At 45.2% G+C, this 19,726-nt stretch overlaps 7 protein-coding genes across 7 annotated transcripts; 2 read left to right on the top strand and 5 right to left on the bottom strand.

Moving 5' to 3' along the window:
• Positions 1-17: 17 nt before the first annotated feature.
• BGW36DRAFT_389759 (uncharacterized protein) lies at positions 18-2,021 on the bottom strand. The gene is made up of 5 exons (XM_046217390.1): positions 1,866-2,021; positions 1,760-1,805; positions 1,574-1,677; positions 1,386-1,499; positions 18-1,331 (listed from the first exon to the last, which is right to left on the bottom strand). Exons 1-5 carry the CDS (start codon positions 1,884-1,886, stop codon positions 489-491), a joined length of 1,128 nt encoding a protein of 375 aa, XP_046066078.1. The 5' UTR covers positions 1,887-2,021; the 3' UTR covers positions 18-488.
• A 123-nt stretch (positions 2,022-2,144) lies between these two features.
• On the bottom strand, positions 2,145-3,546 carry BGW36DRAFT_389756 (uncharacterized protein). The gene is made up of 4 exons (XM_046217389.1): positions 3,285-3,546; positions 3,152-3,233; positions 2,707-3,077; positions 2,145-2,656 (listed from the first exon to the last, which is right to left on the bottom strand). The coding sequence occupies exons 1-4, from the start codon at positions 3,463-3,465 to the stop codon at positions 2,400-2,402; spliced, it is 891 nt and encodes a 296-aa protein (XP_046066077.1). The 5' UTR covers positions 3,466-3,546; the 3' UTR covers positions 2,145-2,399.
• A 216-nt stretch (positions 3,547-3,762) lies between these two features.
• Positions 3,763-6,951, bottom strand: BGW36DRAFT_307391 (putative serine esterase-domain-containing protein; the record flags this gene model as incomplete). The annotated part of the gene is made up of 2 exons (XM_046212236.1): positions 3,763-6,694; positions 6,758-6,951. The coding sequence occupies 2 exons, from the start codon at positions 6,949-6,951 to the stop codon at positions 3,763-3,765; spliced, it is 3,126 nt and encodes a 1,041-aa protein (XP_046066076.1).
• A 718-nt stretch (positions 6,952-7,669) lies between these two features.
• On the bottom strand, positions 7,670-11,330 carry BGW36DRAFT_307773 (histidine phosphatase superfamily-domain-containing protein; the record flags this gene model as incomplete). Its single annotated transcript, XM_046212266.1, has 3 exons — positions 7,670-7,748; positions 7,801-9,085; positions 9,137-11,330. 3 exons carry the CDS (start codon positions 11,328-11,330, stop codon positions 7,670-7,672), a joined length of 3,558 nt encoding a protein of 1,185 aa, XP_046066075.1.
• A 1,143-nt stretch (positions 11,331-12,473) lies between these two features.
• Positions 12,474-15,759, top strand: BGW36DRAFT_432765 (putative snoRNA binding protein; the record flags this gene model as incomplete). The annotated part of the gene is made up of 5 exons (XM_046221175.1): positions 12,474-12,590; positions 12,643-14,130; positions 14,180-14,446; positions 14,498-15,136; positions 15,187-15,759. The coding sequence occupies 5 exons, from the start codon at positions 12,474-12,476 to the stop codon at positions 15,757-15,759; spliced, it is 3,084 nt and encodes a 1,027-aa protein (XP_046066074.1).
• A 503-nt stretch (positions 15,760-16,262) lies between these two features.
• BGW36DRAFT_307700 (XPG domain containing-domain-containing protein) lies at positions 16,263-18,048 on the bottom strand (the record flags this gene model as incomplete). The annotated part of the gene is made up of 2 exons (XM_046212260.1): positions 16,263-17,694; positions 17,795-18,048. 2 exons carry the CDS (start codon positions 18,046-18,048, stop codon positions 16,263-16,265), a joined length of 1,686 nt encoding a protein of 561 aa, XP_046066073.1.
• A 144-nt stretch (positions 18,049-18,192) lies between these two features.
• BGW36DRAFT_389746 (DUF652 domain protein) lies at positions 18,193-19,195 on the top strand. Its single transcript, XM_046217388.1, has 4 exons — positions 18,193-18,351; positions 18,407-18,463; positions 18,518-18,880; positions 18,939-19,195. The coding sequence occupies exons 1-4, from the start codon at positions 18,281-18,283 to the stop codon at positions 19,018-19,020; spliced, it is 573 nt and encodes a 190-aa protein (XP_046066072.1). The 5' UTR covers positions 18,193-18,280; the 3' UTR covers positions 19,021-19,195.
• The last annotated feature ends 531 nt before the right edge of the window (positions 19,196-19,726 follow it).

The following is a 19,726-nucleotide window of genomic DNA, read 5'->3' as shown; positions in this document are numbered from 1 at the left end:
GCAATTTTAGATCACGTGACCAGTTACGCCACCGATCAACGATGGCGAGTTTATATTATTATTATTCAATCAGTAATTATACATACTCTCATAAAAGACTCTTGGATAAGCGCAGCCTCATGCCATTTTACTTGGTCGATCGATAGACACGGGTCAAATAACTATAGACCCCATAGCCATTTCACTTAGACATGAAAAAATGCAAAAATTCTAGCCATAGTATTCTTGAAAGAGAAGTGTGCAATTTTTGATACCAATCCCAGCCATATCCAGAGCAGCAAACTGTCTAGGTCCGGTGCCTCGTATCCAGTCCAGGTGGATCAGCAAGGGTTCCATGTTCTGTGTATAGAGAGAGTATTATAACCCACATGCATACAATCTTCCCTAGAATGGCGAATTACTTCTTCGGCGTTGATCCCTGAGACTTGTGTTCTCAAATCGCTTTGTAATATCGGTCTATCAATGACAATCCGTCCGGACGGTGCAGTTCAGAGGATTTCCACTATTTTCTCATCTTCACCTTCCTCGATTGCTTGGTTCTTTGACGTTTTCTCACCCAAAGCATGGGCTCTAGCTTGTTCCATGGCATCCATTTCCGCTGGATTCTCTTCTCCCTCTTCGCCACGCATTAGGACTTGCACCAGTCGATCACAGCCTTCTCGCACCTCTTCATCCTCCACATGGAGATGACATTCGCGAATGATTGCATAGACTTGCACTTGTCTCAACTTATCTCGACCCTCCCGTGTCGTCGATAACAGTAACAAGGTTTCCAGGTGTGTTAAAATTATTTGGTGATCTGGGTCTCGCTTCTTATCGGGAGGCAGTAGTTGAAGATCGGTCAGCATCTCTGACGACTCTTCGTCAGAGTATTCCTCTGGTCCCATGATAGGAAGTAAGATATAAGGTAAAACGTTTGCACCGTCTTCATCAAATAACACGGGATGTGACGCTACATCAAAGGACACATTCTTTATAGTTGACGCCACTCCCCGTCGGCGAATGTCACTGGTGTGCTCAGTAAACACTAGAAGTTTGGTGAGAGGAACCACAGAGTCATATTGCTGTTGCGTCATAAAATAACGCCGACCTTCTTCGGTCTTTGAGATATCTGCGAAGAAGTACGCCAGGTAATCGTAGTTGGCGTGTTTGTTCAAGGCACCTTCTGCACCCTTTACAAAACAGTCCATTAGCTGGTCGAGTGCTTTTTTGGAAGTAGACACACTCTCTGCAGCGCGTCGCGATAGGTTCACAATTCCCGTGAGACTTTCAGCCTTGGCGAGATTGGCCAGAAGCGTGGTCATGTCGTCTGCATTTGGCTCCTTAGGGTTCTGTTGAAGCGTTTAGCGACATAGTATAGAAATTCGCAAAGGCATCGATCATACAGTCACTTTAAAGAGCAAGGTTTCCACAAATATGTCATCGTCTGCAAGGAATTTGAGGATCTCCCCGTCGGCAGATAAATTAATTAACATGGTGAGCGCGCTTTTGGCGATGGGCTTTCCGTATATCCACGGATTGTGTCAATCATTCACGAACACTTTTGGCCACATTTTCTGGGACTGTGACTAACAGTATAATCTCGAACGAGCATTTTCAAATCTCGTAAAGGCTCCATATTTTGTCTTTTGAAAAGAGATGTTTCGCTACCAGAGTACCCAACAAGGTTCTCAGCGGCTGGTTCTCATGGGTAAGGAGTCAGTAAAAGCACCAAAAAGACGATTGCTCTTCGTCCATTCCGTAGCCCGGAAAGACCTACCGATTTGTCTAATCTGCGCGTTGCCATGATGGAGAAATTCTACGAGCTGCATACAGACCGTTGGTCATTACAAAAGCGCGAGTCCAAGCAAATGAAGCACACTTACTTCCTCCAGTTCTGTCGGCATCTTGACAATGGTAAGCAGGGGAGTTTTTGCCAATTCCTTGAACCAGGATTTTCGCTCTTGATAGAGGCATAAAATACCCGTAATGAAGGAATCTACAAATCTTGATGGATTTTGTCATAGTGGGGACTGAGAGTTTCCACATCCTTCATTGGCCACAAACACTTTTCGCGGGGCGTGGATTTTGCTGCCCATATGAATAGTGAGATATCGTGTCCCTTTTTATTTTTATTTTTTTGCTTGCTTGAATATTGGAAACTATCGATGCCAATTTGCAAATCCGATCGACAGATTGTTGTTAGGATGCTCGTCAAAATCGAAAAGGGTATAAAGGGTGAGAAAGCCACGCCCGGCGATATATTTTAATGTATTGCGGCATTAAATAATTCAGGTATTCAAAATATTCACATTCGAAAGCCTCAATCACCGGGAAATATGACATGGTGTGAATTATCGAGTGCATCTACTATGTTGTTTGATTATAATTCTTTCTAGCCTCCATGATGACACCTAGATCTAATATGTCAAATGTCCGTGGATATGGCTCCAAAGCTCCTGCACGATCTCCTTCTGCCCCTGACCATTAGGCGATGGACGGACAGCGAGGTATGCTCGTCCATCAATAGCAGGATCCCAATCTTCTTTATTACCCCCTGCCATGAGACCGCCTGCTTCTGACAAGATAACCCACCCTGCACACACATCCCATTCCCAACAACCCCCCTCCCAGTATAAATCTATTGTGCCAGATGCAACTGCACAGAGGTTGAGAGCTGCAGATCCCAAGCTGCGGATCGAATGGACCATTCCCCCCCATCTTCACGAGTCTTGCCAAGGTTTTCGAAAGTCCGCACCTTCGTCTCCCAGTTGCTCCCACTCCGCTCTGATCCCCATTCCAATGCGATCAAGGCCTTTTCGAGACCACTGAGAGCTTCCAATTGGTTGCCTTTGAGAGGCAGTGGTGTGTCCCGGTCAAGGAAGGCGCCTTGGCCCTTAATGGCCGAGTATAGTGTATCAGTAAAAGGGTTATAGACCACTCCGACAAGTGGCTTTCGATTGACCGCAAACCCCAATGAGATGCACGAACTGGGGAAGCCATGTACAAAATTAACTGTCCCGTCAATTGGGTCGACAATGAACGTGGGCTTTTCAGTGAGTGGCCGATCAGGTGAATACGTCTCTTCGCCATGAAATCTGTGAATAAAGCATTGATATTCAGGCGACGTTCGAACTAATAACTAGCTGTATACAACCAACGAAACACCTACTCATATGTTGGATACTTGGCTTTTAGTCTCTGAGAAACCATAGTTTCCACGGCCCTGTCATACTCGGTGACCAGATCCGAGCCTGTAGGATGTTAGTTCTGGACAAGCATTCATTGCTGGTATCACTTCATACTGTTTTTCTTTGAGCCAGTGGAATCGATCCTGGGAAGGCTGGTGGTAATTACCTTCCCCGCCTCGGCAGCAATGTCGATCAGGAAATCATGGATTTCCCTCAAATTCGGTGCGTCTACCATCCTTGCGTAAGGACGGCGATATGTATGGTATGTCAGAGTATCAAAACTGAGACTATACATATGATGATGTGTAGTTGGGGTAGCTCGGTGGGGCGGCACGTTTATTATTTAGAGGGGACCGAGGGGTACTGTGGACAGGGCTTTTAACTGTGTCAATCTTTCTATTACTCTCTGATACAGCCCCGGTAGTTATTCAATGTTTCAGAGTCAGATGAGACAGTATGCAATATATAAAAATCCTCTTCCTATGTACAAAACGCCTCGCTGAATTTCTATATGTGGAATATGTCAACATCTACGTAGTCTCGACTAAATCGCGCTGTAAAAATAATACATCAACTCAAGAATCTTTACTCTCTAAGTAGAGCGGCCTTCGCGTTCGTTTTCCGTATCGAAACCCGAGTCATCCTCGGAGAAGTATCGATCGGTCCATTGGGCAGACTCTGACCTGGACACAGACGAGTGTCGTGATCGTCCTCCGGAGCCGGGAAATTCCCGATGCGCATGGAATTCATCTATATCGTAACCAGACGTTCGCTGGCGCGCATCAGCATTGCTGTCAGGTGGTACTGGTGTTTGACCTCTCGCGAGCCTGTCAACAGACCGTGGTGTCTGCGGCGAAGATGAGGTCTGTCCAACGACCTCTTCTCCAGTATCAGTAGCTCTGATGTTCAATGGTTTCGCATTCTCCATATTTGACTCTAAAGCATCGTCTGTATTGGCAGCATAGGTATCCCCAAAATGAGTGTCTACGAGATGTTTGACCACTGGCCAGCCGTAAGCATTCGCAAACATGCGTCGTACGATGATGTTATTATGTGCATCCGGCTCGAGTCTCACGAGAACCTTGCGCCAGGAGATTTCATGGTGATATGCCCTCGCAATTTTCTCCTCCACCTTGAGGCCGCTTGTAGACACGCTCTCAGTAGGGTTAGATGGAGATTTCGCGCTCTCTGCTGTTGCCCGTCGTACCCCAGAAAATGGAGTTCCTCGCCTTTTCGAAATAGGTGGTGGAATGTCATCGGGGTGGTATATACGGTCATGGAAAATCGTTCGTGGCCTTGCGGCCGGGTTCAATATAAATTCAGTTGGAGGCAACGGTGGCCTCAGAACATCACCGGCAGACTCAAATATCGTGGTCCTGGGAGGGGCGTTGAGCTCCTCCTCATATATCGAGTTACCTCTCACGATCGGGTGGGGAGAGGTAGATGAAAAGGCGGAGCTGTTTGAAGAAATACTTGGTGAGCCAAGTGTCTGACTTCTCTTTAATATCTTGGTGCTTTTTTTGCTAGAAGAGCCCTTGGTACTTGATGACTGGAAAATCGATAGCAGATGACTGAACGGGTTTGGTGATGAAACACCATGATCCTTGGGAATATGATGTGATTCGACGGGCAATATCTCTCCTGGTTCTGACTGTAATGGCTGTTTGAAGAATTGCCCCGGAATTGGCGATCTTGGAGGACTCGCCCCAGGATCCCTAAGCTCTGGCGTTGAATTCTCTTTGACGTCCTCGCGGGGTATTTGCACCAAGGGATTCTCCGTATTGAAACGATTACCTACCGGCGAGCTTGAATTGGCTCCTGTAAGTTCAGCCCAACCCCATTCTGCCATGGTACCCACGAGACCATTTTCTCTCCGAGCCTTTTCGACTCGATCAAGGCCCCTCCAATCAAGAAATAATAGACATGATGTGCGCAAAGGAACAATCCCATCATTCACGACATTTGAATATATCGTTCGGTTTCTGAATCTCTGCAGAACTTGATGGGCCGGTCCGGCGGGCAGAATCCGTAGCAGAGGTTTGGAAGCTGGGGTTACCCGTTCTGGAGAATGGCGTGCATCGCCGCCAAATCTGCCAATTACAGCACCCCAACCATTTCGTACTTTTGGTGCTGTCCAGCTGAGACCGAGATCCTGGCCAGTTCTGCCGACCAAACCAAAATCCAGTGCAAAACGAACATAAATTGGGTTTTCATTGCTGAGCCCAAGAAAAGGTGAAGCCAATGCGATAAAATTGACTGGTTTGATATGATCAAAGAATTCCGGTGAATGCTTCTGAATGTAAGCGATTGCGTAAGTTTGTATGAGCCCCCCTAACGAATGTCCAATAAAACTTATACTGGTTATTTGATATTCAGAATCTCGGTCTTCGTGACTCAGGTCCTGGCCAGTCTCGCCTTTTGAAGGTTCAGAGGGAGATTTAAGCTTAGAAAATGGCGATGAGGAATTCTTGCGCGCCTTCTTTTTCTTGGGGACATAGGGCTGGTCTGGATATGTCATAAGCAGAACATATTTTGCCAGTCGTTTCCCCAAATACTGAATGCCACGTTCAGTTCGAACGGCATTCCCTGAAAACCCACGAACTATGACTTCTTCATCCTCGATTTCCCCATTCCCTTCACCGGCATTTTTTAAGGACGAGTGATCGTTACTCGACTGCTTGCGCCTTTCTGATTCTCTTTTTGCTTTGGACGCGGCGTCAATGCTCTCCTTTAGAAACAGCATGTCGGCGCCAAGGTTGCTATGCAAGCCATGAGTTAACACGACAAAGTGTACGCGTCGTCGCTTTTGTTTATCCCCGGTGCTTCCCGCGTCGTTTGTAGGATTTCGAGTAGGTTTGCTACTTTTCGGGGGTTGGGTATCAGAAGCAGTTGTCCCATATGCTTGACGCTCCTTTTCTTCTATCGATGGAAAACCGGGTTTATTCCAGAGACTCCTGATATCATCGAAGACTAGTGACACTGACTTAGAGAAAACACCTTTCGAGACTGTAATCGAAGCGAACCCATCTCGTGTTTTCGGGTCTTGCAGCTCATGCATATGAGTAGGCGGAGGCAATCCAGTCAATGATGGAGAACTGCTCACACCGAGGTCAAGTGATTTTCGGTCACGGGAAACTAGAAATTCGTAATGGACCGCTGCTGACGAAGAAAATATCACCTGGGACACTATTTCGATGACCCATGTTACATTATTCTCACCAACAGACTGGAGCCGGGGTCCGGATGGGGTTATAACGCGTATACTCTCCGGGATCGGTATGCTGGCTGTCCACACTCCCCCGGCTTTTAAATTAGGCTCGAATTGCGGGACACCTCTAACATCAGCGTCCTGATATTGATGATCAGGGTTGAAATTTGACGGGTAGCATGATGTATAGAGAGTGTACGGTCCGTGGAGGTACGCAGCTCGGAGGGGAATTGCAGATGTATTCTTGATTCTAAGATGAAGTTCGGCCGGGGTAGGTAAGATTTGGTCTGAACTTGGCGTGTAGGTCAAGGTATATCTATGATCAGAACAAGAGTTATTGGATTAGCCCTCTGGGAACCAAGCACATACAATGACGAACCTGACAGCCTCGCCAACCCGAACATAACCTGATTGATGAACCAACAGCATCTTGCGTGCTCTGTGGGCATCTGCTCCGTCAGTAGTATGCCAGCCCGTCAAGGAATGGAATCGTGCGGGATATTGTCGGTCATCAGATGAATTCCGTTGATTTGAATGTTGCGCAAGATAATATGTCCGCGGCGTAATCAGCATGTGGACTGCTGAGAAAGTGGAATACAATTATTATTATAATAAAGCGTTTGGTGTTCAGAGCCAAAAAGTCATGGTAAACACAGGCGTTATCGTTAACGAGACGAAATACAACAAACAGATATTTAAATATCACATCCCAATTTCGCAAATAGTGAGAACTCAGCAAAAAACACAGGCAAAATGAAAGACCGATTGGCGATGGCCTCGAACTGGCCGAGGTCGTTGAGGCTCATGGGGTCTGGCCAACTGCCAAGATCAACGGCGCGCTCGGGCCTATCTATCGTCGGGTAGATAACGATAGGCTCTCTTCTGATGACAAAGGTTTGAATATAAGTTAGCACCACAAAACTGAATTGATCAATGCTAATAATATTTGAACTTTTTACATTGTCTTCGGGAGCGATCCTAGGAAGTCTATATTTTAATTTGACATACATTGGCGTAAATGCAGATAAGATTACTGCTATATTCAACATGGGTCTCATCTATCAAGTTGATCGCGTGCTTATTCCGAACATTGAAGGGCTAGCAAGATATTTGTAGATGGCTATAGGCAAAATACCATGACAGTTTCTGGAAAAGTGTATTCTATCAAGATAGCGGCCTGCGAATCGTATTCAATGACATGATTGTATTAAAACAAAATTTCACCCATCTATATAGATTACAAGACTGAACTCTCAATACTATCGAACTTGTAATTCATCCTCACGTTCCGTCAGTACATCGTGGGTTCGGGCTTATAGGCGTGCTTGTCGCTAAGATTGACGGCAATGAAGCTTTTAGGCAGTTTTACCCTATAGAACAGTCAATAAAGGAGCAGTGCAGGATCATATGCAATGTACTCACGTGTCAAATTTGGCCTTGAGGGTCTCGATTACTTCTTTCCAGTCCTGATGGGCTGTCAGACTCCGCCGAGGAGCACATCCAATGGCATGGCGAGAGTCCAGCTGCACATCTAGCGGATCAAAAGTATGGCAACCGGGGCTGATGGATATTCGGATGGAGTAAGAAAAGGTATCCGTATCGCTGTCTTTGGATTCGTAGAGTTCAAAACAGATTTGAGAAAGGTAGTCCAACTCGGGGATTGCACTTCTCGTGATCTTAGCCTGAATGCCGCCCTCTAAAATGCAGTTCAGAAGCGTGTATATATGTGACTCTTTTGTGAAATAGAAAAACGATTTAGCATCTGATGATGCTTGGACTTCTTCCAAATCTCGGACGATCTCTTGTAATAACGGCAGCGACGTTAAAAGCCCAATCTCCAACTTCTCACTATCTTTGATTCCATATTCTTGTGGAGTAATGTAATCGAATAGAACTTTAGCAAGCTTATATAGTTCTCGTAACTTCGACAGCCTTTCATCCGACTTCTTTTTCCTGTTGCTGGGGCCTGACTGGAGTTTAAAATAATGGTCGTATGTGTCTTCCAAGCTCCCAAAATGTTGTCTTGACTCTAGAAGAGAAAGTGCTCTCTTTTTCAGTCCCAGTTTGTGTGCAAAAGTGCTGTTTTCAGCCTTTTCTTCAGATTTATCCCCATTTCCTGGCTGGGCGTTGTTATTTTGTTCGTTCGCATCAAAGTCATCAGGAGGCATGAAAACCCATTCTAAAAATTGGCGATTGTGGAGAGCGTCAAATTTCATACTGTCGTATAGTTCTGAAAGTTTGCTGGGATCGACCTTCTCCGTGTCACAAAACTCTGCAAAAAGCTTCTCCCATCGCTCTTTGAATAGTTCAGCCTCTTCGCCTGTGCACCATCGACCTTGTATATTGGTAACATCGGGATTGTAAGTAGCCTTTGAGGGCTGGTACGTCTCGTCACCTGTTTTTGTGCTCGACTGAGGCTGACTCTCGGGACGCACTAACCTACGAAAGTTATGCCGCATGACTTTCCGGTGAAACTTCATCAATTCCACAACCGTGGCCAGCACAATGGACGGTTCTGGGAAGTTTTCTTTGGGCCAGGCGAACTGGGAGGGTGCAGATCCTTCGCGAAGCAGAAGCTTCAATTTTTTCTTCACCTTATCCATGACATCTTTAGCTGCATTCGAATCATCTAAGAGGTCTTTTCGAACTTGAATAAAGTCCTCGGGAAGCTCTTTCTCATCTAAGAACGCGCACGCCCAAATTTGAGCTTTGAATAGTTAGATGATGCCAGCAAAACATTGGGTTCGAACAAACTTACCACTTGTACTAACTCTACGTTCAGAACTTGTAAATATGCGAACATCGTGAAGGGCTTCTTTGTTCATGAGTTTCAAATCGTCTCTCATGTTCGAGCCGAGATCTTGCGATTGATATCGAGCAGCATGTGTGGGTTCTCCTCCCCATTTGATGACCAGCTGAAGTTTGTCTAAGATAAGATCGTTCTCAACCGCAGAGAAACGAGAGAAAGTGGCACCAGAGATCGAGTCACTTCTATTCTGCGACGACCGACTCAGGTTGTCACTATCAGGCGTCGCCTCATAAGGTGGAGAGAGAGGTCGGCCGTGCTTCACTTGGGTAATTGCACCAAGCTCTGGGTCAGCCGAGTCCTCTCGCATTTCCTCCGGTTTCCGTTTCCGAAACATTGGCTTGATTTGGACTTTCGTGCCTGGCCAGCCGCCCTTCTTTTCCAACGATGTTCTAAGTAACCTAAGCTTATCCATATCTTCCAGTCCCTGCTCCATAGAGATTTTGACTGCACGAGACACACTAGCAAGTGCAGCTTCGCCCTTAATAACAACCTCTTCTTGATGTCCTTTGAGAAGGTCAACAAATGGCTGACTGTGGAACGTGAACTTGAATTTTTGTTTCGGAGTACGATCAGCATGGCGTATGACGGCTACCATACCCTTCAACTTCCAAGAATGTTTTGATGCTGGAGGTGGCGGCGCCTCTTCTTCATTTGAAATGGATACAGCAGCCGAATTATTGCTTGATGCATTAGTGCTGTCAGGTGCAGGCGTTTCTTCCCGTGTCTGGTGCACTGAGGCCCTGGCCACTTCTGCTGGTGTTGAAGTTAGGTTACTTCCGAGATCGGGAGACACCGAATGACTCTTAGACGTATTTTGCGAGCCATGCAGCCGTGTCATGCTCGGTGATTTTAATATAGTCCTGAGTGCACTGCGATGAGAATTCGCACTACCTTTTTTAAAGGACATCAGATCTGGAGACGGAGGCTCTGGTTGATCAAACGTTCTATCACGTTTGCGCCTTTCATTCAGAAACATCTCTCGAAGGATTTTGGCGCATTTATCGTAATAATCATTATTATCCTTAACGAAACTCCAGCCATTCACGTCAATCACAAAGCTTCGGTCTCCAACTCGCAGCATGTCAAAACCACAAATCCTTTGACCAAAACCGTTTGAAATCTTTGCAGCCATAGAAGCCTCCTCTTTGGTAAGATTTGTTATGTATCGCAATTCCTTTCCATGTGTATTTCGTCTCACCACACCGTCTACAACGGGAGATTTGCGGGTCTCGGCGTGACAAAAATCAGGACCAACAGTATAAGCCTTGACATCTTCAGCATTATCGACTCTGAGAAATTGCTCGTATAGATAGCTGGCGTTGCTCTCGGTTATGGACCTTGGTATAACAAGATCAGGGTCATATTCCGAACTCTTGTTGCCGACTTTCCTGAATAGTCGTCTTCCACCCCCTCCATATTGCTGGTCGTTGGGGAAATATATGTGAATATTATGGTCCTCTCCGTTCACTGGCTTCTCCACGAACGGTTTACGTAATGTCTGACCGTCGACGATAAGTGTTTCCCCATCCTCAGACAATGACACTGACCGAGTTTTGGGAGCTCCACCTCCGACACCATCCTCAGGACCTTCTAGCTTCACACCAGTCAGGTTATAGACATGTTGCGCAAGTTCAGATGATTGTAGAACGGGGCCGCCGTCTCGGTTCACTTCCACTCTACTCGGAGTCGGAACACCCATTTGATCTAGTATCTTAAGACAAAGTCTGCGATCCCAGAGAACTTTCTGCATTGATAGATCGTTCACACAGAAAGGTTTGCGTAGCTTTGCATAGGCAATTGCTTTCTCAAGTGGAAACCCATCCGAGAAAAAAGAAATCAAAAAATCGCATATGGGCCAATTTTCAACGGCCTCGTCCAGAATGACTTTATCACCAAAAACAATGACTTCTAAGTCGCCTTTCATTTGAAGGCGAGTCAAGATGTTTTGACTTGGTTTGCTCCGCGCCTTGACATCGAGGGCACACACCCCGATCCTACCAATAAGAGGAGGTCGCGGGTCTGCCTCACTAGCAGAGCTCGCTGCGGTACTACCACTTAGCCTTCTAGGTGCTCTGCTCGACGAACGAGGTGGTCGGGATAACCGGCTTCCTTGCCATCCTTCGAACGACGCTTCGATTCTCATATGTTGAGGCCCTTGTGGTGTGTAGTTTGGGCCAGACACAGCATGCCCCGGGTGAGAGGATGGCGCATCTGTGTCCAGCCGTAGATGAGCTGACTTTGCGCCGTCGTCGCTGCCATTTTTTGTGGAGGGAGAGTCGTACAAAGGTCCTATAGAGCCTGTATGGCTTGCTGAGCCTAGCGAGTAAAGAGATGAAAATGATTGTCGTTTGGTTTCGGGGATATGATTTTGACCTGATGAAGTCGAAGTCGGGGCTGGAGGGTTTAGAGCGTAAATACTTTGTGGTTCTTCTGTTTCCTTCTTTGACACAAGAGATATGGGAGACGTTTGTATTCCGTGATTCGACACGTTGTGTTCGTCCGGAGCGTTTGTGGAGCCAACATTCTCGGACATGGTTGAGACGTGTTATCGAATTCTATCGATAACGCTGGAGTGGAATTCGATACCGCGAGGGCCTTCCAAGTCTAATTGATTTGTTGTTTGTGCAGACCGTGTGTCGTCGAGCCGAATCGAAAGAGAGGGGCGGATTATATGATGATCCACGTCATCTGGATGGGGATGGGAACGCTCTCATATCGTGCGGCGTTGAAGTTGACATGTCTAAAATCGTAAATATGGCACCGAGACCTGTACGGACGATATGGTGGTCTTCCCTCAAACTTTTCTTAGGAGGCCCACATCCTGAGACCTTTTCCTGGGTCACTAGTTAGTTACTACTTTTTAATCAGCCAGGGTGCCGTGTAATGAACCATTGTTAATGCCGCCAGTTGTTTGAGAATCAGGGCTTGATAGTTACAAACACTTACAACACACCTAGTAGATAGACCGCTCCCAAGAGCCCAGTTGTTCCTTAGAAAGGAATCGCTTTCAGCAGACAAACGAGCTCTGGCGACACCGCCAAGATGAGGGGCGGATAAGATTCGACACGCTTCCGGCAGGACTCCCGATAAGCGATCCTGCGGGCAGGTGCAGGGCGAGCAGTACTGGTATTTTTCCGTTTTGTCACGTCACGTTGTATTTTACAATTTACAGCTCGCTAGACCGCATTGGGCGTATTTCCTGTCACGAATATTACAGAATCCAAAAAAAAATATCAAAAGCTTCCAAGCAGAACATGCAACCCACAAGCACATGGCCATGAACAACATGGCTCCCGTCCCTGCGGAAGACATAGATGCACCTTTAGCAAAACGCCAAAAAACCTTGCAACCACGAGCTCCTGCGAAGCAAGAGTCAGGCTCAAGAATTTTTTCGCATTTTAGAGTGAGCCAAGTCCGTAATTGCCCTACTCGAATCCCAGCTGACATTCATATAGACTATCGGCTTAGTTTCTCCCACCTCAGTGCCATTCACATCCGTGCGACTGGGAAAATCAACGTATCAGATCACAACATCCATTGGGAACGTTCTACACACTTATGACTTGAAAAAGGGCCTCGGACTGGTCTTTGCAAGCCAACCTCGAACTCCAAAGCCTATTACAGCAACATTCGCTTGGAAAAATGTCATCTTTGCAGCTTGGGGAGGTCAACATGCCGGTGAGGAGTCTGGAGTGTGGGTTTTTCGACGTGGAAGGAAGATTGCTTCTTTAGAAGGAACGCCTACTTTCGCAGGGCCAATTACTCGACTTCTAGTATTCGGCTCATGGATCGTGGGTTGCTGCGAAAGGAACATTCAAATTTGGAATTCAACATCATACGCCTATTATACAACCTTGATTCCCGCAGCGTCACAGAATGCCCCTGACTTGCCTATATTTACCGGCCATATTTGTATTATGCCCACTTATCTAAACAAAATCTTTGTGGGGAGATACAACGGCACGGTTGAGATATGGAATGTTAGCTCGGGGAAGTTGCTGCACTCTATTTATCCACCGACGGAACAGGATGGTGCGGTCACGGCGATTGAACCGACACCTGCTCTTTCACTCGTTGCCATTGCTTACAAAGCTGGGACTATTGTGATTCGTAATGTGGCCTCAGGTAAAGTAGTTTTGTTTTTGAATTCTAATCTATCCGATGCACCTCCCGTGACATCAATTTCTTTTCGGACCGATGGGTTAGGCGCTGGAGAAGATGGAAGAATTCCAGGTGTGATGGCTACTGCAGCAGTCCACAATAGCGACATAACTCTATGGGATCTCAACAATGGAGGTAGAAGAAGTGGCTCGCTGAGAAACGCACACGACCTGCGACAAAGAATATCTAATGGTGGCGTTAATAAAATTGAATTTTTGGACGGTCAACCAGTCTTGATATCATCGGGAAGGGACAATGCATTAAGGTCCTGGATATTTGATGAATCACCCTTTTCGCCAATTCCAAGGCCGCTGCACAGTAGGGGTGGCCATTCTGCAGCTGTCAGTGCACTTTCGTTCCTCCCAGCCTCTTCTGACGGTAGTGACGCTACCGGAAAATGGTTGTTGAGTGCTTCTAAAGACCGAAGTCTTTGGGGCTTCAGTCTGCGAAAAGACAGCCAAAATGCTGAATTGTCCCAGGGGAACATTAAAAGCAAAAGCCAAAAAAAGGGTATTTTAAGAAACGAGACTGCGTATGAGGATCTGAAAGCACCAGAAATAACTTCAATCGCTTGCTCTCTTACTCGCGATGCTGGCATGGGAGTTAGCAGTCAACAAGTCTGGACGAACTCAAGAGATACCAAAAAACTTGCCCAGAATGCGAACGGATGGGAGAGTGTCGTAACTGCTCACAAAGGTGATAAATTTGCCCGAACTTGGTACTGGGGAAAGAAAAAAGCAGGTCGATGGGCATTTGAGACAAGCGATGGAACAGAAGTGAAGGTGTGCAATCCTAGAACTATCTGTATTTTCAAATGCTGATCTATTATAGAGCGTTGCGGTTTCAGCATGCGGCACATTTGCTGTCGTAGGCTCATCAGGCGGCAGTGTGGACATGTTCAACCTCCAGTCCGGTGTGCGTAGACAACAATTTCCGCCGCCATCGAATAAAAAATCCAGAAGTGCCAATTCAGTCAGAGTACATGAGACAGATAATTCTGGGACAAAACTCAACAAACACACAAAAGCCGTCACGGGGCTTTCCATTGATAGTCTAAACCGATATCTTGTGAGTTGTGGTTTAGACGGAAAGCTAAAAGTAAGTATATGATCGTTTATCCCAATAGCCTCATGCTAACTTGAACATCAGTTCTGGGATTTCAGCACGGGTCTTATGCTCACAGAATTAGACTGGTCGCCCACGGCCGCTATTACTAGTCTTCGTTCTAGTGATATCAATGAGCTTGTAGCTCTAAGTTGTGATGACTTGTCTATCCGAGTAGTTGATTTGGAAACCAAAAGAGTTGTTCGAGAGTTATGGGGGTGCCGAGGGCAGATCAATGATTTCACCTTCTCTAATGATGGTAGATGGATCATTGCATCGTCAATGGACTCAGCCATCCGAGTTTGGGACCTCCCAACAGGCCACTTAATCGATATTTTCCAAGTACCAACAACATGTACATCATTGGCCTTTTCAGGCACCGGGGAGTTCCTCGCTACTGCTCATTCCGATGAGTTAGGCGTCCATATTTGGAATAATAAGGCGCTTTTCTCATCTGTACAGCCAAATCATATCGATGAGAACGAGGTCGAACTAGAGGTGAATTCAACGGCAATCACTGAAACTAAATCCGGAATGATAGATGCAGCTTTTGCCACCGATGTCGAGAATAAACACCATCAGCCTTTGATTTCTCCTGCTGAACAGCTTAGCGATGATCTCATGACTCTAAGTATAGTTCCACGGGCGACATGGCAAACACTTATCAACCTGGAAACTATCAAAGTATGTTTATCCCTTATTATTCCTCGGAGCACAAGCTAATCACTAGTCAGGAGCGTAATAAACCCAAAGAGCCCGTCAAAGCACCAGAGAGAGCACCTTTTTTTTTGCAGTCTTTAGGTGACACTCAGAAACTTGATTCTGACCCTGGGTTAACAAATGGGCATCGGTCAACCGACCTCTCACAGATTTCGAACACCCAACTCCAGCCATCACAGATGGCCCATTTCAGTCGGCTCCTTCAAGTTGGCGCTAGTCGTCAGAATTTTGCATGTTTCATTGACTATTTCAAGACTCTATCACCCAGCAAAATTGATCTAGAAATTCGCTCATTGGACAGCCGATTTTCGCGGGGTCGCTGTGAGCTTGTGGACTTTGTCAATGCATTAACCGAAAGGCTGCGCCAAAAGAGGGACTTTGAACTTGTCAATGCATGGATGGCGGTCTTTCTGAAAGTTCATGCTGAGCTTATTACGAACACCCAAGATGGTGAAGTTGATACGGCGTATGCTTTACAGGCGGCACTTTCAGCTTGGAAATCAGAACAACAAAAAGAGTCCAGGCGATTATCTGAATTGATGGGCTATTGTCGTGGAATCATCGGGTTCCTTCGATCACCGCGTTAGATGTATAGTATGGTTTCTAAATCATATCAAAATTATACTTGTTATAAACTACGGCCTACCCTCGACCTGACCGCCTTTTAATCAATGGATGAACGAGTAATTAAGAGCTTAGATGTCGAAACGTCGCAATAACGACTGTCAATCACGCGTTTAGGAGTAAGATTTTTGTCTGGCTCTATGAGACCATTGTCTCATTGGTCTAAATCTAGTACACGATATCATGAGACCCAGCTGGAGGTGCTACAATAAGAAGTTCGCAACCCACCGGGGCCCCAAAGTGTTAAAAAAGTCTCCCTGTATCGCTAGATGGCGAATTTAGCATATTTCTCGGTCTTTGTTCGAACTGTTTTCACGGTATCAATTGTTCAAATAGCAAGTATGAAGAGACTGTACAGAATTGAATATAGCATCTTGACCATAACACCAAAAGATCTCAGGTCTCTCAGTTATAATTTGACATACACATCTTATTGAAATCAAATCTCTCCAGCTGGAATTACGTTTCATCCACCGCAGTATTCATCTCTCACTTCTCGATATGTTCCCATCAAAATACGAAGCGAAGGCAATGTTGACAGGCAATCATAGAGTTGGCTGACTGCGCCATTATTATGTGGTATAATCCGAATAATTTGAAAAAGTATCCGCAATGAATAGAGCACCGATTGTGTTTGAGCCAAGGCATGGATTTCTTCCCAGCCTACATTGTCATATGTCTTTTCGAAACCAAGAAATCTCCCCAAATCCCTTTTGTCAGGCCAATATGTGTGGTTTTCCTCAGTGTTTGAATAGATTTCAGCAAGGGCATATATTCGCCAAAACAGCGGAGAGCCTCGGCTCTCAGGGTGATTATTTTGTATATGTTTGTATCCATCAAGTAGGCGATGTACCTCCAGTTTGATGACTTCACGGCTGTAAAGAGTTACTTCATCAAAACAAAACCTCGTTCCCCTGCGTGTGCACTCTGTGATACTGGGATACTGTGCATCCAATGTCTTGTTCTTATCAATCAAAGAGTAGGCTAGCCTTCTAATGCGACTACCTTCAGCCCATCCACAACGTCTCGAATGATCTTCCTGTAAGAATGGCAAATATATTCGAGGGAGTTGGTCCAGGAACTCTCCGCTCCATACAATCTGTGCGAATAGCTCGGAGAGTCTAACATCGAAGCCTTGTAAGAAAGAAGCATTGAACAGGTTATGGGTGAACGCTCTTAAATCATATTGTCTCATGAACTCCACGTAGGTGGAATCAAGATGTGTTGATTCATAGGCACGTTTGGCACGGCGAATAAGCTCTCCCAAACCTGCACGAGAATCAACATTTAATTCATGCGCCAAGTAAGGTAAACTATGAATTCCAAGTCGGTTCGATATTGAAGCTGGGCAAATATGCATAGCTCTGATTATAGATCGTGATGGGTCTTCATCACACCAGTATTCGGTGTATATAGTATTAAGAAAAATGACGGTACTGGAAGGACCAAGATTAAAAACTACGAGATCAGAATCGCTTGTCAGAATAGCGAGTCCATGCTCTCGAGATGTCAGTGCGGCACAAGCAAAATCAGCCTCTCCTGGGACAATTTCACAAATATCTAGCCACGGATAGTCGCTATCATAAGTGACTATGTCGGCCAAATTTTCTGGCAGGTTTGATCTGATCTCCACGAGATTCCACCTTGACATCAGATCTTCGATTACGGCGGAAACCATGAAAGCATTTTCTGGCAATGGGGAACGGTTTCCAGGAAATTTAGGGCCTTGAAAAAGGTCGCCTGGTCTAATCGAACAAGCCCGGTTCCCCAATACCAACCCATGTCCTTTGCGTGTAGTTTTGCAGGCACCTTCCAGCTGTTTCCGAGACCTTTCAAGTCTCGAAAGCCTTGTATCGCGTTTGTGCAATGGAAGAGCCCCATCAAAATAAATTTTGCGTCTATAATTGAATGCAGTCTCAGTATATGTTGTTCAATTTGCATCTTATATGTCAGCAGAAGGAGAAGGGTTCAAATCCAACCAATTTTCAACGAACATACACGTCCACATTGACTACCTTTAAAAGAACAAGATACATCATGACAGCCACGCTGACCTCATTACAGGTAGGCTGCCGATCAATCACACCGACACGCGGATTGATCCTCGATATCAGAGTTGAATAAACATGGTAAACCAAAGCGGGACCATCGATTACTACGGATTTGAAGCCTTCGGATGATTCATGTTGGCCACCCAAGGTGGCAGACTCTGACAATGAAGCGAGGTGATGCGACAATTTTGGAATACCCATGTCTAGGACAGGGATAGCGACACAGCGTAAGCATGTTTGATCAGATAATTCGAAGACGGTCAATTTTCTCGCGGGGGCTCGGAAGGATAAGAGGAATAATAATTTGGGTGGCGGAGGCACGCTAAGATAACGGGGGATCCGCTTTTCTTATGATAAGTAGTCAATTCGTTCTGTATCTTTTTTTTCTTCCGCTGTGCAACATCAATCAGCTCTTCAGAAAGCTACAGTCAGCATGGGCGTGAAGAAGAAAGTGCGCAAGTTCGCACAAGTCAAACGCGCCATTACCTTAAGGGACAGTCGCTTGTATATCTTCCACTCACATGCCGTGCAAGAATTGTTGTTGACCCGAGACTATCAGAAAGAATCCTCAAGAGAAAAAGCCTGAAAAGAAAGATGATGGGGTGGTACGAGAAATGTAAGTTTTCAAGACTAATAAGACATCTGTAGTCGTTTTAATGGAAGTTACTAGACCCCAGGTTTCGTCGTCTCTCTTTTTCCAGTACAATACGTCTCTGACACCGCCATATTCGGTCTTAGTCGATACCAATTTTCTCTCACACAGTGTCCAGCATAAATTGGAGGTGATACCGACTATGATGGATTGTCTCTATGCAAAATGCATCCCTATCATTACAGACTGCGTTCTCGCAGAACTGGAGAAATTAGGACAGAAATATCGACTTGCCTTACGAATTGCTAAGGATCCTCGTTTTGAACGGATAAAGTGTGACCACAAGGGAACCTATGCCGATGATTGCATAGTTGATCGAGTTATCAAGCATAGAATCTATATCGTCGCGACGAACGACCGAGATCTGAAAAGGAGGGTTCGGTGAGGCAACCTCCAACCATACAAATCTTGACTCCTCGCTAATGATGTACTATTGCAGTAAAATCCCTGGTGTTCCCATAATGAATGTTGCTCGAGGGAAATATGTCATAGAACGTCTACCTGATGCTCCAGAAAAGTAGTACGAACGGTTTCCTTGGTATAGAGTTGGAAGTGGATTTCAAAATAAGCAGGATCTGGAGTTTCATAGGAGTATTACTGATTTTATATCATTCGATCTTAGACCATATTAAAATGGAGTTCATGACTTATGATTTCTATTCTATTATTAGACAAAATAAAGAACAAATTTTGAAATTCCTTCCCAAAGTAGTAGTGTAGTAGTAGTGTCACGCACCTGGACCCACTCTAGTTGTCACTGGCTGTGTGTTACGAAACCAACAAATGCAAAGCTAAGAACAGATTAGGATGTCTTAAGCTACTTTAGGGTAAGCAGCCTTTAAAGCAGCTAATATTTTAATAATCTTTATATAATTTAATATATTATAAAAAACATCTTTTTCTTCGCAGAACAAATTTTTGAAATTCCTTGCCTAAAGCAGGCTGGACTAGGCTGTCATTTGGTTCAGTTCTGGTCCTGAGTTTCTGAACCAAACCTAAAAGTGGGTCAGTTCGGTTTAGTCCCTAATATTAGAATCAAAATCAAAAACTAAATAGTTCTAGCTCTCTAAATTAAAACTAAATTATATTAAAGAAGAATTACTAATTATAATTAAATCAATCTAAGTCTAGTCCAGTTTTTATTTAGATAATTAAATTATATCAAAGAATTTTTAACTATAGTTAGATTTTATCTTTAAAAATATATAGAAATCTCTTTAAATTTTA

The sequence above is a fragment of the Talaromyces proteolyticus genome (genome assembly GCF_021365285.1).
Source record: "Talaromyces proteolyticus strain PMI_201 chromosome Unknown BGW36scaffold_14, whole genome shotgun sequence".
In the NCBI taxonomy this organism is placed as follows: Eukaryota; Fungi; Ascomycota; class Eurotiomycetes; order Eurotiales; family Trichocomaceae; genus Talaromyces; species Talaromyces proteolyticus.
Note: the sequence above shows the minus strand (reverse complement) of the source record. Positions and strands in the feature narration are given on the sequence as shown.